A 17166-nucleotide genomic window follows, 5' to 3' on the forward strand; every position below is an offset into this window, starting at 1 on the left:
AGAAAAAAGAAAAGAAAGCAAAGAACCTGCCTCCCCTCCACCACCACCCTGTGTTCTCTCTCCCTCCTTCATCCACAGTCCCCAAACAAGGACGAGCAGAGACAGAAACAAGAAGGGGAGAAGGAAAAAAAAAAAAAAAGGGGGAAACATTTTTCATGAATAAGGATTTCCTTTTTCTCCAATATTCGGATACACGCTTTTTTTTGTTGTGGAGCGACAGAAAGAAGAAGGAAAAAAAAAACACTACACTGCAGCAGCAACAACACGGGAGACAGTTTTTCTTCTTGACGACGGGACACATTTACGCACGGACATGAAGACAAAAAAGGGTAAGTGGGAGAAGAGGAAAACGTCAAAAACACGTCCCGTTTCAGAGGAGACGTGTTTTATTAGTAATATTATTATTTGTATTGTTATTATTTAGAGGCGAACACAGCCGAGTTCCCCCTCATATGCAAACCCATGCAGTCTATTGTTTCCTTCCAGACGTGACAGGGGGGTTTTTCCTGCCATGTGCTGGCGCTACGTCAAAAGTCGACATTGTGTCGTGTTTTTTTGTTTTTTCTTTATAACGTGAATTGTGTCCGAACATTGTGTCTTTGTGTCGAAGTTGTGACAACACAACACACACACACACACATACATACGCGGCTGCGTCGCCATGTGTTGTTTTTGTGTCGCGGTGTAAACGAGGTTAACTTTCAAAGCTCGCCGCCGCTTCCTTTGACTTCAAATTAGCTCGTTGTTGTTGTTGTTGTTGTTTTAACGACACAAAAAGAGGCTACATTTGTGTCGGGAAGTTTCACGATGAGAGGAAACAAAAGTGGCAACAGTTTACAGTGAAAGCGACCACAGTGTGAAATGTTACACCGTTGTTGTTGTTGTTGTTTGTTCGATAAAAGAAAAAAACCTTCACCCTTTTGTTTAAACACCTTAAACCGCCGTTTAAAAACCCAAATGTGAGCTAATGTTCATCCTGACCTCATTGTGGGAAGTTGCCTTGTCGTGGACCTCGTGGTGCAGCACACACACACACACAATAGAAACCCCCCTTTCACAAGTTGTGTAAACTTACAAAAGAAAACACACTGTTCGTTTAAAACACTTTTTTGTGTGTGGGGGGGGGGGGGCCATGCTGCTGAGCGCTGGTGTTTCTGGAGGACTTATTTTAATGGCGGAGACGCAGTTTTACTTTAACGTGGAGAAACTTTTTTTTTTTGTTGAAATGGCATACAAAGAAGCACGCAGGCAACTGGCTTCTTTTGTTTAGTCTGGAGACGCTGATTTGCAACAGGTCTCCCCTCCCCCTTCCTCCTCCTCCCTCCTTTTTCTCTCCTCTCTCCAGCCTACGTAATTACCTCATCCTGCTGCTGCTGTTGCTCACACTTGGGAACTTTCTTATTCTTGTCCCAACTCCACTTTAGCCCTACACTTAGTCGTATTGTGTCTCCATTTTCCCCCACTCCATGGTGTATGTATGTGCAGTGTGACCTTAATATCATCATATGAGCATCTGTGTTGCTTCATTCTCCCAAGTTGGGGAGAGTATCAAATATCCACGGTCTGGTGTCAGTTAAGACTCTATTGTGCGGTGACACTCGAGATCGTAATTGTTGAAAAAAAATCACATCAAAGCGACTCGTAAGCAGGTTTATCCTCTCTTATAATAAAGGAATCCTGTCACTGATGTCTTGAAATATAAAGTGACAGCCATGTCTGTAATTTGTGCTACAGTCTTGCTCCCATCCTTCAAAACAAAAGCCTCAGTGGTCAGCTCCACTCACTCCAAACACACAAGGTGTGTGTGTGTGTGTGTGTGTGTGTGCAGCAGCAGGACCTGGATTGTATTTGTAGAGGCAGGTTTTATAACTGACACAGCCTTTGTGACGTCTCGCCTTCCCTCCCTCCCTCCCTCCCTCCCTCCCTTTCCCCTCCTCCTCCTCCTTCGCTCCTTATATGAATCACATGGCTGAACTTGACAGCTCGCTTCTGACACATCAGCTGCCTTTCCCAGACAGCTTTGCGTTTTTGGTAAATGGCTGCGGCAGGATTTGACAACCGATGGGTGGGTTCTTGTACTGACTTCTCCTCTCCCCTCTCTCTCTCTCTCTCTCTCTCTCTCTCAGGTTTGGCGATGCTGTCGGGGAGCGAGACGGACGACGAGGACAGCGTGGACGCCCCTCTGGATCTGTCGTCCAGCTCGGGGGGCAGCGGGAAGAGGAAGCGGCGAGGGAATCTCCCCAAGGAGTCCGTGCAGATCCTCAGGGACTGGCTGTACGAGCACCGCTACAACGCGTACCCCTCGGAGCAGGAGAAAGCGCTCCTCTCCAAGCAGACTCAACTGTCCACGCTGCAGGTACGCGCCTACCATTTATGACAAGTGTCAGGCTCGATTGAATCATTTCCTGTGTCGATGGCAAACACAAAGGCATGACACACACATGAGTGCATTGAAGGTCATCCAAAAAACGAGCCTCGGTGTTGCAACATTCAAAGTCTGTGAGACTTAACGTGAGTAAACTCACTCCCTGTGTGTGTGTGTGTCGAGGGCTTGGCTGAGGCACTCGGACAGGAATTTCCCTCCCTCCAGCCCCCTTTCCATCCCAGCTGTCTGGGAACAATGCAGAGTCATTTACATAGTTAGAGCTACAAGCCCTCTGTGAGCCAGTTGTGACTCGCCCTGGTGGACTGAGAAGAGGGGGGGTAGAGAAGAAAGATGACCATGATTACAGCAGTGACAAAAGAGATTATATTTCATTCAAAGCCATTTTCAATAAAGGATTAACGATGTCACAACTTCACCCGGTTTGAGCTGTGATGAGTTTTCCCCGGCTCCTGGTTTTCATTCAGAGCTGAAACGAGAAACAGGAAGTGGTTAACGTTTGAAAAACACAGGTGCAAACCTGTGTGCACCAGCAGAAGTTCAAGTTGTTTTTGTTTTTTTTCCCTTCTACTCCAGGTGTGCAACTGGTTCATCAACGCGCGGCGGCGACTCCTCCCGGAGATGCTGCGGAAAGACGGCAAAGACCCCAACCAGTTCACCATCTCCAGGAAAGGCAGCAAGGCCGGCGGCGACAGCTTCTCCGACAGCTCGCAGTCCCCGAAACACAGCAGCAGCAGCAGCGTAGCGGGCGGCGCCGACGACACTTACGACAAACGCGTCCTCCACCCGTGCAGCTTCGAGCCCGCCGCGCCCGGCGGCGTCTTGAGGAAGGCCGCGGCTTCCCCCTGCGTGCCGTCGCCCTCGCTGTCGCCGACCTCCTCGTCCCCGTCTCCGGGGCTGCTTCTTCCCACCCGGCCGTCCGTCATCTGTCACACCACTGTCACCGCGGCGGCGGCCACCGCCACCGCCACCCCCCACGTGAACTGCGACAGAGCGGCTGAGCTGTTGCAGTCGGCGCAGGCGCTGCTCAGGTGCCAGGACGAGGGCAACCTGCCGCCGCTCCAAACCGCCACCACTATCCTGGGCATGGAGGGCAACCTGAGCCCCCGCAGCGGGCTCTTCAACACCCCTCCCCCAACGCCCCCAGACCTCACACAAGACTTCAGCGGCTTCCAGCTCCTGGTGGACGTGGCCCTGAAACGGGCCGCGGAGATGGAGCTGCAAGCCAAACAGCTCGTCTCCTAAAGACGAGAAGAAGAAGAAGAAGAAGAAGAGGAGGAAAAACGATAGAGACTTGACTTTGTGTCTCGACTATGGAACTCCTCTGAGACTTTGTCCTGCACGCGAAAACACCACACAGAACAAAAAAACCCAAGCCTGATCATTTCTATTTTTGGTAAATCAAATTTGATGAGGATGTTTTTTTTATTGAAAGAAAACTGTATTGAGGTGCCTTTGGCTGTACGTTGTTGTTATTGTTGTTGTTGTTGTTTCATTTCATATTACATGCGTATGTGTAATTCTACATGTGTATCTTATTTGCACACAGGGGACCAAAAATGTAAAAAATCAGAGAAATGCTGCCTGTCTTATGTCCATGATACTGTAGATCATTTTTTAGAGATCTTCCCCCCCTTTCCTCCACCCTCACATCACACCGTGACCAACCAGGAGCATTGGTCAGGTCCACACACGCTGACTGTTTTCACATTTCAGGTTTGTTTGCACACTAAAAAGGCAGAAAGGTCATCTCAGTGTCTTAAAAAAAAACTTTATTTTTTTTGCTCTTGGCATCTATGACAAAACTTATTCACTACTGTAGTACATGTTATGAGTTCTAGTTTTTTTTTTACTTTTAGCTATTTTTTTTAAAACTTCACAATGTTTGTTTGTTTGTTTGTTTGTTTTTTTACTTACCAAGGGATATTTTCAGATGACCAATGTAGCAGGTTCTTAGTCTGAGCCTCCATCCCATCATCAACACTCAGCGATTTAAAAAAACGACGGCCAGTGGACTGGAAAAACTTCACAAAAAAACACTACAGATTTGCTGGATGAAAGACAGCATTTTTTTTTTTGTTGAAATCACCAAAAAAGAGAAAGAAATGTCATGTATTATAGGACCATGTGTATAGTTAATGTGACACGACGCCCAATGATGTGATTTCTTTTCATACTGTGCAATGTTTGTGGCAAATAGGGGGTCACACGGGATTCAAATAAAGTTTTGTTTTTCTACATCTCCGAAAAAACAATACCCATCATTTCTTTCTTTCTTAAAATCCTGCCAAATGAAGTCAGGATTAACCGATGTATCCCTCGAGGATGACGTTTGTCTCTTCCTACAGGGGGCGAGGCTACCGTTAGGGCATTAAAGACATTCCTGTGTGAGAGGTTTTACAACAGCTCTGTCTCATTTACATAATCCTAGCATAAATTAACGCCGCGCAAAAAACGGCAGACGTCAACGGTTTCTTGCCAACAGGGTTCGATGCTTGTGTCTGCGTCTCGGGAGTAAATCGACGTACAGACACACACTGTTCCAGTTTGTATATATTAAATATGGTCATTTTATGTATTTCAACAGTTAATATGCAAAATTTGGAATCAAAAACCTGTTTTCTTCCCAAGAAGGGTTTTTAAGGGGGGGGTTTGCTTTGGCGTTTTTGGTGCAGTGACGCAACAATAGAACATGAAGATGAGATTAAAAAGCTTAAAATATTAAAAAAATTAAGTTAAGGGCAAAACAAGTACTGTAAGAAGATACGAGGAAGAGAAATTAAAGAGTTTATTTACAGAGGTATTTGGAATTTGAAGTGTTTGTGGATACATTTTCTCCAAATACGAGTTATTTCACAGATTTAGACAAGTTAAATAAATACAGTCGGGCTACTTTATCATTTAAAGCACTGGACAAAAGCATATCACAATCACATAGTAGGGTAAGTTTTCCGCTTCTACTTCATTGTATTTATACTCAACAAACATAAACGCACAAACTTGAAATGGTGAACAAAAATAGAAATGTTGTGACATTTGCTCAGATTCTTGATGCATTTGTTTTGCTCAAACCCAGTAGTCCAGTGTCACTCGGCCACTCCTATTGACTACAATCTCAGATTGTGAGTATTTCCAACTCACCAGAGTCATGGAGCATGGCAGAGTGGTGGTCAATATGCGTGACCACAGTACACAGACACTCCTTATGGTCCGGTCAATAAAAGGGCACACCAAAATGTGGACTTTTGTCACTTTTGTCAATATGCCACAGATGTCACAAATCATGAGGGAATGACGCCATATTCACCAGACATGTCGCCTACCGAACATCTTTGGGATGTTCTGGATAGGCGTGTCCGCCAGCGGGTTCCAGTTCCAGTTCCGCCAACTTCAAGTGGCTCTGCAGGACGAATGGGACAACATCCCCCAGACAACCCGGTGATGTCCATGCGTCGCCGGTGTACCGCTCTGCGTGAGGCTAACGGTGGACACACACGTTATTGAAGTTTGTAAACTTGTCATCATCGACCCCCCCATTGTGTTCTTCCTGTCATTACTCCATGACTTTTATTTTGAAATTGATCCTAATGCTCGCAAATTATAGCCACTTTATTGATAAAGTTGTACTTATTTTTTGGATAGCTACTGCTAAGTTTTTCTTTGTGCGTTTATATTTTTTGTTGAGTGTACATTCTGTAATTGTTATCTCTACAAAAAGAAAAAGAAAAAAGTGTCCTGGATACTTCTTCTACCACTAGTGGGAACTTAAAAAAAAAGAGGCAATATCAGATTACAGTGTCCCTGAAGGCGGCCCACGACCAAATGTTCAGAATGCATGTTGTGTGTGTTTTTGCTTTCCTTTTGTCAGATGTTGTCAAAAGGAGGAGGGGACGTGATCTGCCCGTCAAAACGGCTTCAACAGACCTCCAGACCCGACCCACATTTCGCTTCCCCACTCTCTCGCTCACCCACCCCTGAAAACCCTGGCCACTGAGGTCAGTATATTGCCTTCAGCCCTCAGTCCTCAGCCTCCCGACTCATGTGTGAATGACAAATCACCAGCAGAAGCTGCACGTACAGGAGCGCTGAGGCCACGCCGAGGCCAAAAGTGCCGTCTAATTATGGGGACCCGCCCCTGCGGAAGGGAAATGCCCTTAGAACACACACACACACACCATACAGGGCCTTGTAATCTGCTTTAATTATATTTCCAATTGAAAACACGTGGAGGCACGAAGAAATGAACACAACACGAACAAAAAAATTATGGCAATAATATATTTATATATATATGTATATATATATATATTCATATTTATATATATACATATATATATGTTTTTAATGCTGATAAGAGCTCATACACGTGCCATAACATCAACAGTGTAATAACATTAAGTACAAAAAAAGTTATTATTATTATTCGACTGGGACTTTTTGTTTTTAGCTTACATTTACATTTGGAAACATTCATTTATGTACACATTTTTTAATATATATATATATATTTTAAATATTATAATAACTACATCACAAGCTTCAAGAGCAGCCAGGAATCTGACTTCCTGCTTTCTAACTCCCCGCTATACCAGGAGTGTTATACTGATATGTTAATATAATCAAGAGAATTTAAAAAAAAAGGGAGTTTCTTCTACGTAAAATGGCAAGAACATTTGAGCTACTGTTATAAAGGAAACATCACTTCATCAGTTTAAATCTTCAGGACATTTATCCAAATGGCACGAATCAATCAGACGCACTAAACTCCAACGAAAGTCCTTGCGTTTTCTGATCGTAGAACAGTTAATAATTAGTGCTGTGCAAAAGTTGAACACGCATGACGCGTTTCCATGGAAAAAGACGCGAACGGCGTCATGTTTACGTGCCGCGACACCGGAGGCTAGGCACCGTTTATCAGTTAGCTCCGTTAGCTGCATTAGCTCCTTTTAGCGCCGGTTAGCGCGCCTACAGTCGAACTGGAGCGGTCTGTTTAATAAACAAAAAGAGCAGCGCTACAAATAACGTTAGCGTACCTGTGTACTGCGTATGTGTGCCTCTGTTTTTAAAATTTAGCGTTTTAACTTTAGTGACTCATTTTAACAATCCGGAGTCATGTAAACATGACGTCACATGGGTCTTTTTCCGGTCAGTCGTCATGGAAACGCGTCATGCGTTAACGCGCGTCAACGGCGTTTAACTGCGTCAACATTAACGCATGAAAATATTTCATGATGAGTGACCGGAAAAAGACGCGAACGACGTCATGTTTACGTGCCGCGACACTTGAGTCCAGGCACCGTTTATCAGTTAGCTCCGTTAGCTGCATTAGCTCCTTTTAGCGCTGGTTAGCACGCCTACAGTCGAACTGGAGCAGTCTGTTTAATAAACGAAAAGAGCAGCGATACAAATAACGTTAGCGTACCTGTGTACTGCGTATGTGTGCCTCTGTTTTCAAAAGTTAAGCGTTACTTTAGAGACTCAATTCGTGCAACTGAGAGTCTGCACGTAAACATGACGTCGTTCGTGTCTTTTTCTGGAAATAGAAATAGAAATAGACATGAATGACGTCATGTTTGTGTGCCGATACATCGGAGTCCAGGCACCGTTTACTACCAGTTTGCTCCGTTAGCTGCATTAGCTCCTTTTAGCACTGGTTAGCGCACCTACAGTGGAACTGGAGCGGTCTGTTTAATAAACGAAAAGAGCAGCGCTACAAATAACGTCAGCGTACCTGTGTACTGCGTATGTGTGCCTCTGTTTTTAAAATTTAGCGTTTTAACTTTAGTGACTCATTTTAACAATCCGGAGTCATGTAAACATGACGTCATGTGCGTCTTTTTCCGGTCAGTCGTCAAGGAAATGCGTCATGACTTAACGCGCTTCAATGGCGGTTAACTGTGTCAACATTAACGCCTGACATATTTCATGATGAGTGACCGGAAAAAGACGCGAACGACGTAATGTTTACGTGCCGCGACACTTGAGTCCAGGCACCGTTTATCAGTTAGCTCCGTTAGCTGCATTAGCTTCTTTTAGCGCCGGTTAGCACGCCTACAGTCGAACCGGAGCGGTCTGTTTATTAAACGAAAAGAGCAGCGCTACAAATAACCAGCGTACCTGTGTACTGCGTATGTGTGCCTCTGTTTTTAAATTTAGCATTTTAACTTTTGTGACTCATTTTAACAATCCGGAGTCATGTAAACATGACGTCACGTGCGTCTTTTTCCGGTCAGTCGTCATGGAAATGCGTCATGCCTTAACATGCTTCAACGGCGGTTAACTGCGTCAACGTTAGCGCATGACACGTTTCCATGACGACTGACCGGAAATAGACATGAATGACGTCATGTTTATGTGCCGATACATCGGAGTCCAGGCACCGTTTACTACCGGTTAGCTCCGTTAGCTGCATCAGCTCCTTTTAGCGCCGGTTAGCGCGCCTACAGTCGAACTGGAGCGGTCTGATTAATAAACGAAAAGAGCAGCGCTACAAATAACGTTAGCGTACCTGTGTACTGCGTATGTGTGCCTCTGTTTTTAAAAGTTTAGCGTTACTTTAGAGACTCATTTTAACAATCGGGAGTTATGTAAACATGACGTCACAAGTGTCTTTTTTCGGTCAGTCGTCATGGAAACGTGTCATGCATTAACGCACGCTAACGTTGATGCAGTTAAACGGTTGACAGCATTATTATTAGTAATAATAATATCGGCGATGGCTAATCAAGCTCAGGATTGTCTCCATTATTCAAGCAACAGACAGAAAATACCCTGTCACACACTGATGTTCTACAGGAACACCGATCGAGCAATGGCAGGAAACCGTTTTCCTTTTCGTTTAAGTCAAAGACGGGGGAGGGGGAGGGGGGGTTATATATACAGTAATATTCATACACATATACATTTACACACACACACAAACTTCTTCCCCTGAGACTGCTGTTGTGCTCGACTATCATCGTATAAGAAATTAAGGCTGATCACTGAAACGGGAAAAAAAAAGGTGCCAAAAAACGGACGTCACACAAACATAAACACAGTATAAGGGCCTTGTCGTCAGTGCATAATAATAATAATAAAAATAAATATCACAATGTCAATAAACAGTCATTGTTTGTTCTGAGTTAAAACGAAATGAATACAAAATATTAGAAATGTGTTGTCGTTGTCGTATGACGTTCAAATAAGAGGCAGAGAGCACACACACACACACACACACACACACACACACACACATAGTAAAATAGCAGTACAACTACCAGTATTGTACCAAATATAAGTGTTTCGAGCCGAGATGAGAATGGTGAATTAATAACCCTGTAAAAAAAAATAAAAAAAAATAAAAGTGTCAGCATGCAAAGTCAGGTCGTTATATACTAATAAAGTTTGTTTTTGTTCTTTTTTACAAACGAAACAGGACTTGCTTGTCGATGAAAATGCTACCTAATCGCCGAGAGGAACAGGAAGCACTTTTTTTGGACGGATTCCTAACACACTGACAAACGCTGATTAAAGACTCAGAAAAAAGTCACATTTTTGCCTCACCTGGAAGCAGGAGAGGTCAACACCTTGACCTCTTCTGCAGGGGGTTAGGCCTCCTACCACCGGGGGTTAAAAAAGGCCAATTTTCAGTCACTATAAAGAGACTATAATTTCCTTCCTTTTTTTTTTTTTACATGCTACAGCCTGGCTCACTTAGTGTATCACTTTTAAAATTGAGGATTTTCTTTCTTTCTTTCTTTGGGGCGGTGGTACGGAGGAAACGACTCAGTGCTACATCCAAGCTGGGAAAAAGGGGGAAACGAGGGTACATAGATAGATCAATAAATAAATAAATACTGTAAATGTACATTTGCTTTTGAATTATGTAACATTAGCACCCTAGCCTCACCATTCAGTGCTGTTGTGTGGAGGATGAGGAGGGAGGGAGGGAGGGAGGGAGGGGGTGGACAGTGTGTACATGTGTCTCATAGTCTGGTTTGAGCCTCCGGGATATAGATCTCGATACTGTCCGCGCTCTCCGTCGCCGAGCTCTGGCGAGCCGACGCCGCGCGCTTGGCAGCGAGCAGGCGCTTGCGAGCCTCCAGACGCTGGCGCTCGGAGCTCTCCAGGGAGCGGTCCCTCGCCAGGGGAGGGTGGCGGCCCTTCTGGGGCTTCTTTGGCACGGGGGGAGGCATCCTCCTCTCCTGGGACAGGGGGGGGGGCGACAAACAGTCTTAAGTGACAGGAAAGCGACCAAAACGCGACGACTGCGGGCCACTTTTGGCGATGAGTGTTAGAAAGAAATGAAAGAAAGAATGACTGTCGCTGTGATGTTGCAGCATGCAATTTTTCGACGTCCGTTTTTTTTTGCGTGGGGTGAGAGAGCGCCGTCGGTGGCCATTGCGTGAAGTGCGCGGGGCAGTGCAGAGGAAAAGCAGCTTCTCAACAAGCAGCTCGCTGTCAGCAACGACAAGACAGAACACAACACTGACGTCAGGCAGCACAGCAACACAACAACATGTGGTGCATGTTACGACAACGCTACGACTGAATATAATTACAAATTACAAAAAAAGTAAAAGAAGGGCAGGGGAAACGTGCACAGGTTAACGAGGCATTCCACAGCAAAGATATAATGGGTCATGTGAAATTAAAAGAACACTCGAGTCGGCACCTGGATTTCCGGAGGGGTCAGAGGTTTCCAGTTGTTGGCTTTGAGTTGGTGGAGCTCATCGAATTTCAGGCTGATGTTCTCGATGGAGAGCTGGAGCATGTCCCAGAAACCTGCCAGGTCCTGGGAGACGGGCCTCGGGTGTGCGTTTGGGTTCTGACACACACAGAATAAAACATTTGTTAGAATATTTCTCACACTTAATTGAATTATATTCTCCTACGTTCTTATCAGAGTGTTTTTTTGTTTTGTTTTTTTGGTTATTTTCATTATTATTATATGTGTATATGTGACTGTGGATATATGCATATATGGCAAGGCAAGTTTATTTGTGTACAAGGCAATTCATTGTGCCATTGTGTTACAGGCAGGGAAATACATTGGAAATTAAAACTAAATCAATTAAATAAAATCAATTATAGAACGTAAAACAATTTAAAATCAAGCAGAAATTAATAAAACATCGGAATGTAGTTTAAAATCATTATTTTAGACTCATTAAAATCGTTACACAGGAAACTGAAAGTGGTTAAAATTGGCAATATATAAAGAAAGCTGATAAGTTAATTGTATTTCTGTGATTAAATTGCATTGTGTTTAAAAAAAATTAAAATTAAATAAATAATAATAATACGGTGGCGCATTGCATTCACATAATAAAAACAAAATCAGATAATCTCGTAATTACGAAATAAAAATCTTGTAATTATGAGAAAATATATCATTATTACGAGATCTCTTTGTCACATTACGCGATAATTATCTCATAATAAAGAGATCTTATCTTTCTCATAATTGCGAGATCGTTGTGTCATAATTACGAGATATTTATGTCATAATTACGAGATAATTATCTCATCTTTACGAGATCTTTATCTTTCTCATTATTACGAGATCTTTATGTCATAATTACAAGATAACCAGATTTTTTTATTATGTGAATGCGCCACCGTATAATAATAATAATAATTATAATATATATATTTTTTAAAACGTGCACCATTGTGCAACACGTGTTCATGTAACATAAGGTTCCTGCAGCTTAAAGCAAGTTAAATCCAAGACTTTTTAAGACTTTCTAAATACCATTCGGAGTGAAATTTAAGACACATTTTTACAATAAACAAAAACAGCAAAGACGTCTAAAACATATTAGTTTGGGACAACTTTGCCCAAATGTTTATTTCAACATAAAACGTGACTTTTTGGTCCAGTGCAAAAGTTAGACTATCTACTTCCTGGTGTTGGTATTATTGTTTTATTGGTTCCGCTGTCCTAATCCTTACTGCAAAAGGCATTTTATTTTATTTTTAAATAACTGTTACCTGTTATTTTTTATATTTTCACTTCCAAAAAAGACTCATAAAAGCCTACTTCCTATGTGTCATTATTTTCAAGACATTTTAATACTAAATAAGGCCTTGTTTTTAGATGTATGAATTCAATGCCTTTTAAGACTTTTTAAGGATCCGTGTGAACTGTGTACGTGATGTTTTTTTCTAATGAATTAAGTCGCAATTAGATTAAAAAAATCAATTTTTACTGCGAGACTTTTGCCGAACAACTGCATTCGCAGCGAAATAACACCAGGAAACAATGTACAAATACAACATTATCAAAAAAAAAACAACCTCCAGTCTCACACTGCAAGAGCTTTCCTTTGTACGTGTAAGACAGTAAGGGCGCACACTGCACACTGCACACGCCAGATGCATAGTAAATGAGCGCTAGTCTGTCCTGTCAGGATGATTTGTGCAGGATGATGTCAGTGTTGTGGGGGGGGGTAGGGGAGAGGGGGGCTGGAGCAGCATGCAGAGGATGAGGTGACACATACCAGATTCTCCTCACACAGCTCCCGGAACTGCTGGAACTTCTGGGACATGAGCAGCTGGGCACTCCCCACTGCACTGCGGATCTTCCCCAGGACTGCAGGGAAAGACGCAGGCACACATGCATGCACACACACACACACACACATGGAGGGAGAGAGAGAGAGAGAGAGAGAAAATTCACAATGCAATTACTCACAGCGAGCCACGCACTGCAGGCATGTTGCAAACCGCTATCGCATTAGCGATGCAACAGAGCGGGAGATGCAACAACCCTCGTTTACACAGAATCAGTAAAAAAAAAAAAAATCAGTGGAATCTGCAGAACACCTACATGCATCTAGTTTCTGTCCAATCCAAGCACATTTTTAAGAACCCAATATGTGATTTCTTTCACCAATACAAGACCAGTGATATTTAAGCCTGCAACAAAAAAAAAAAACCTGACTCCACTCCACTGCACCGGTCACTCTTATTGACTCACATGGCCCCTATGGAGAGGAACTGTCAATGCACACATTACTCAACATGAAGAGAATGGGATCTGAAACTGAGAGAGAGGGGGGGGGGGTAGTAATGAATCTGCACTACAGACACAAACCCCTCAAGGAGATGTGTGTGTGTCTGTGTGTGTGTGTGTGTGTAGCAAAACATAACCTTGAGACAGCCTCCGTCTCCCGTTCTGTGAGAGAATCTCTCGCTGGAAGCATAACAACAACTCTGTGACAGGTTCTTTTTTTGGAGGGGGGGGGGGGGGGGGTGAGACGTGGAATCAGCTGTGTGCGGCGAGGACAGGTACAAATACACACCTTTACCGCCTGAGGCTGCGGTTAAAACAATCAGATGAGCACAAACACACGTGCCCTGCTAAAATGAAATAGTTGCCTAGACTAGACGAGAGGCACTGAAAGAAAACAGTGTTCCTTATACGCTGTATGTAGAGGGGCAGATGTGGAGCTGCCTATTGATAAGTATGCACGGTATGTTCTGTGGAGGCCAGAGGGCTTGAGAAAGCGAACAAGCAGCTATTGTGGTTCAAAAATCAGAGAGGAGAGACTTGGGCTACATCCACACGACCACATATCCATATGAGAACAGGCGTAAACCGAGCCTGCACTAACACACCTAAACGTGCATATCATGTGACCGTTCGGCTCCACGGAGCATTACTCGCGTCGGCGCGAAACAGAGAGCGCTGATTTTCACCTCACCTCAGTTGGTCGTTTTGCTTAAAGGTGCATTATGTAATAAATCTAAAGCAACTGGCCATTAAATCCTCCTAATATGTCACAGAGACTCAGGAATAATGTTCATATAACAAACTGAACTCACCGAAAACAACAGTACAGACAAAATATTTGCATTAAAAAAAATATTTTGCAGACTGCAAATCATGTTTTGGCATGTGGCGCCACCTAAGAAAACGAAACCTAAAAGACCTCGGTATTTTGAATTTGAATGTAGTAACCGTTTTTGGCCACATTCTTACATATGGCATCTTTAAGTTTTGCTTAAAAAAAGTTCAAAGCACAGGTACTTTGTACGGGTTTTTCAAAATAAAATGTAGCCCCAGCTTTTTCTGTGCCTCAGGTGCACCCATGTTAATTTGCTGTGGGAATAATAAACAAGTCCTTATATGGACATCCTGGGGGCGTGTGTTTATAGGTCACATATTCAGGCTTTACAAAAATGTGTTTGGGGGTCACTTATTAATGTCTTTTAATTTAAAAGGAAAAACACTTCTTTTTCAATTAATATAACATTAAATGAATCAGAAATACACTACTATACAGTGTTAATGTAGTAAACGACTATTCTAGTTGCAAACGTCTGGTTTTTAATGGAATATGTACATAGGTGTATAGAGGCCCATTTCCAGTGTTCTAATGGTACATTGTGTTTGCTAATCGCGTTAGAAGGCTATTGGATGATTAGAAAACCCTTGAAAACTATATTTTCTGTTCATTTTGCAACTCTTTTGATGAATAAAAGTGTGACTTTTAATGGAAAACACAACACAATTGTATAGGTGAGCCCAAACTTTTGAACGGTAGTGCAGTAATGGAAAAAAAGCAGCCTAAATGCTCTGTGTTCTAAGGGGTCTAACGACTCTGTTTTCAGGGCTCTAAAGAGCACCAGGGTAGTGTGGAGAGCAGGCCTGTCCGCAACAGGAAATGAAGTACCATGAATGTAGCCTTCAAGATCCCTATAATTCCACTCACTCTCATCAGAAAGCTCATTCTCCATCTCGTCCTGCCCCATCTGTCGACACCAGCCCTCCATGCGCTCCGTCTCGGCCTGCAGCAGCTTCAGGAACCAGCGGCCGTCGCGCGGGCACACCGACCTGCTGACGGCCTCCAAAGCGTCCGCCTCCGGCTCCGACACGCTGTCCATCCACGGGTCCGGCGGGGGCAGTATGGACGGGTCGAAGCCCACGTCGCCGTAGTCGTCCCCGGCGCAGGCGTGGTAGTGGTTCCCCGAGCCTTGGATGCTGACGGTGGAGGAAGACGAGGCGTCGCGGGAGTGCTGGCGCGGCATGGTGGCACAGTGACGCGGGTCTAAGGCGTCGGCGGGGTCGTCGAGGTCGGCCTGCACGGCTGTGGTGACGCTGTTGGAGCGAGTCATCCTGCGGTAACTGGGAAGAGACGACATCAAGGAGTTAGATTGTATATTATTGGTATATTATACCCTATTTCTACAAGTTCCCTGGTGTCCTACTGAACATGTCAGTGACATGCTTTGGTCAAAATACCTTAAAGATGAAGCACCAGAGCAGTTTCAGTGAGGATTAACTAGCGCACAGAGTGTTCGACTCTACTTTACACTGTCACAGTATGATTTTCACAGTATGATCACGTCAATACTGGCGAAAAACGTAGGAAAATTGAGCAAAAAAACAAACTGGATTGGACAGACCATTGCTGATTTAGCCTGCCAAAACAACCCTGTTCAGAACGCTCGGTTTTGAGTGCCTGTCTCTTTAAATGCAAATGAGGCACAGGAAACTACGTCAGAGAGGCTCAGGCAGCTAACAGCAGTTAGCATTCGGAAAAACGTTGATTATGTAAAATGTATCCACTGGACACGTAAAACCAGAAGTGGAAAAAGTACTGAAATATGGTACTCAAGTAAAAGTACCAATACTTTGATGAAATATTACTCAAGTAGAAGTAAAAAGTAGTTCGTTTGTAATGTACTTTAAGTAAAAGTTGCTTAGTTACTTTGCGTATCTATGTGTTCACACGCCAGTGCTGGTGCTAATCACATCATCATTGGTCTGGTTCTGGTGTATATTTCCCTCCTGTAGGTCTTCATTGTGCTGAATTTTTATTTTTACTCAGTAACGGATAGGATTTATAAAGTAACTAAGTACAATACTTGAGGCAATACGTACTCAAGGAAGTACTTAAAAAATACAAAATACACACAAAAAAGTGTTCAATACAGTTACTTGAGTAAATGTATTTAGTTACTTTCCACGTCTGCGTAAATCCTCCGAGGTTGGACGTTTGTGTAGAACTCTGTGCTGCACTGTGCAGAACAAGAATAGAACACTTTGCTGATTTCAGGATTTAGGATGATTTTCAACTCAAGGAATGTCTCATTGTGACGTAGCAATGAGTGCGGAAGTCAACATGGCGAGTTTTGGACCACAAAAACATGACTGAGTCATCTTTTTTCACACTTACTGCCTACTCCCAAGGCCTCCAGAGTCCCAAATATAAGTATTAAAATGATTTTTTAAAAAAAGTTGATTTTGCATAATATGTCTCCTTTAATATTGAAAAGTTTCCTCAGCCACATGTATAGTAATACCAGCAGCTTCCTTTTAGCGTAGATAAAAGCGTTTTACGCACACGTTTTGGAATATTCGGAAAGATCACAGTGATCTCGACGCTGATTGCGATGAATACCTTTTGTATTTTGCGCGCGTGTTTTGTCACCTGGCTCATTCAGAAGCAGCCGAGTATGCAGTCGTGTCTCATACCTACAAACCCTGTTTTTGAGGGCTGGTGAATGGAACACACACACACACACACACACACATATATTATACATACACACCTGGGATCCTTCCCCACAGGTCGGCGTGCAGTGCTGCAATTGACTAAGATGCTTTGTGACACTGCTGGCGCAGCCTTAGCCAAGTTCTCTCCAAGCTACGTGCTACAGCACACACACACACACACACACACACACACGCTCGTGTGAATAAATCAAATCATCACATAAATTGGCTGCATTCTATAGAGCAGCTTGCCACCTCAGTAATGAATGGAGTGCTAGATTGGACAAACCTG

At 43.5% G+C, this 17166-nt stretch overlaps 2 protein-coding genes across 3 annotated transcripts in view; one reads left to right on the forward strand and one right to left on the reverse strand.

Annotated features, from left to right (window-relative positions):
- Positions 1–4580, forward strand: tgif1 (TGFB-induced factor homeobox 1). Its single transcript, XM_083901307.1, has 3 exons — positions 1–329; positions 2127–2356; positions 2960–4580. Exons 1-3 carry the CDS (start codon positions 314–316, stop codon positions 3626–3628), a joined length of 915 nt encoding a protein of 304 aa, XP_083757433.1. The 5' UTR covers positions 1–313; the 3' UTR covers positions 3629–4580.
- Positions 4581–6689: 2109 nt separating this feature from the next.
- dlgap1b (discs, large homolog-associated protein 1b) overlaps positions 6690–17166 on the reverse strand; it is a gene marked incomplete at its 5' end in the record, with an annotated part of 59621 nt that continues 49144 nt past the window's right edge. For both annotated transcript variants that reach the window (XM_083901662.1, XM_083901661.1), the window contains 4 exons: positions 6690–10569; positions 11040–11192; positions 12871–12962; positions 15088–15500. In XM_083901662.1, the coding sequence (XP_083757788.1) occupies positions 10351–10569; positions 11040–11192; positions 12871–12962; positions 15088–15500 (877 nt within the window). In that variant the 3' untranslated portion in view covers positions 6690–10350. The remainder of the gene's footprint in view (positions 10570–11039; positions 11193–12870; positions 12963–15087; positions 15501–17166) is intronic.

Source organism: Microchirus variegatus (genome assembly GCF_963457635.1).
Source record: "Microchirus variegatus genome assembly, chromosome: 15".
Classification (NCBI taxonomy): domain Eukaryota; kingdom Metazoa; phylum Chordata; class Actinopteri; order Pleuronectiformes; family Soleidae; genus Microchirus; species Microchirus variegatus.

Coding starts and splice junctions, on each gene's coding strand:
- tgif1 (XM_083901307.1), top strand. Junction 2,357..2,959: donor CTCAACTGTCCACGCTGCAG/GTACGCGCCTAC, acceptor CTTCTACTCCAG/GTGTGCAACTGGTTCATCAA.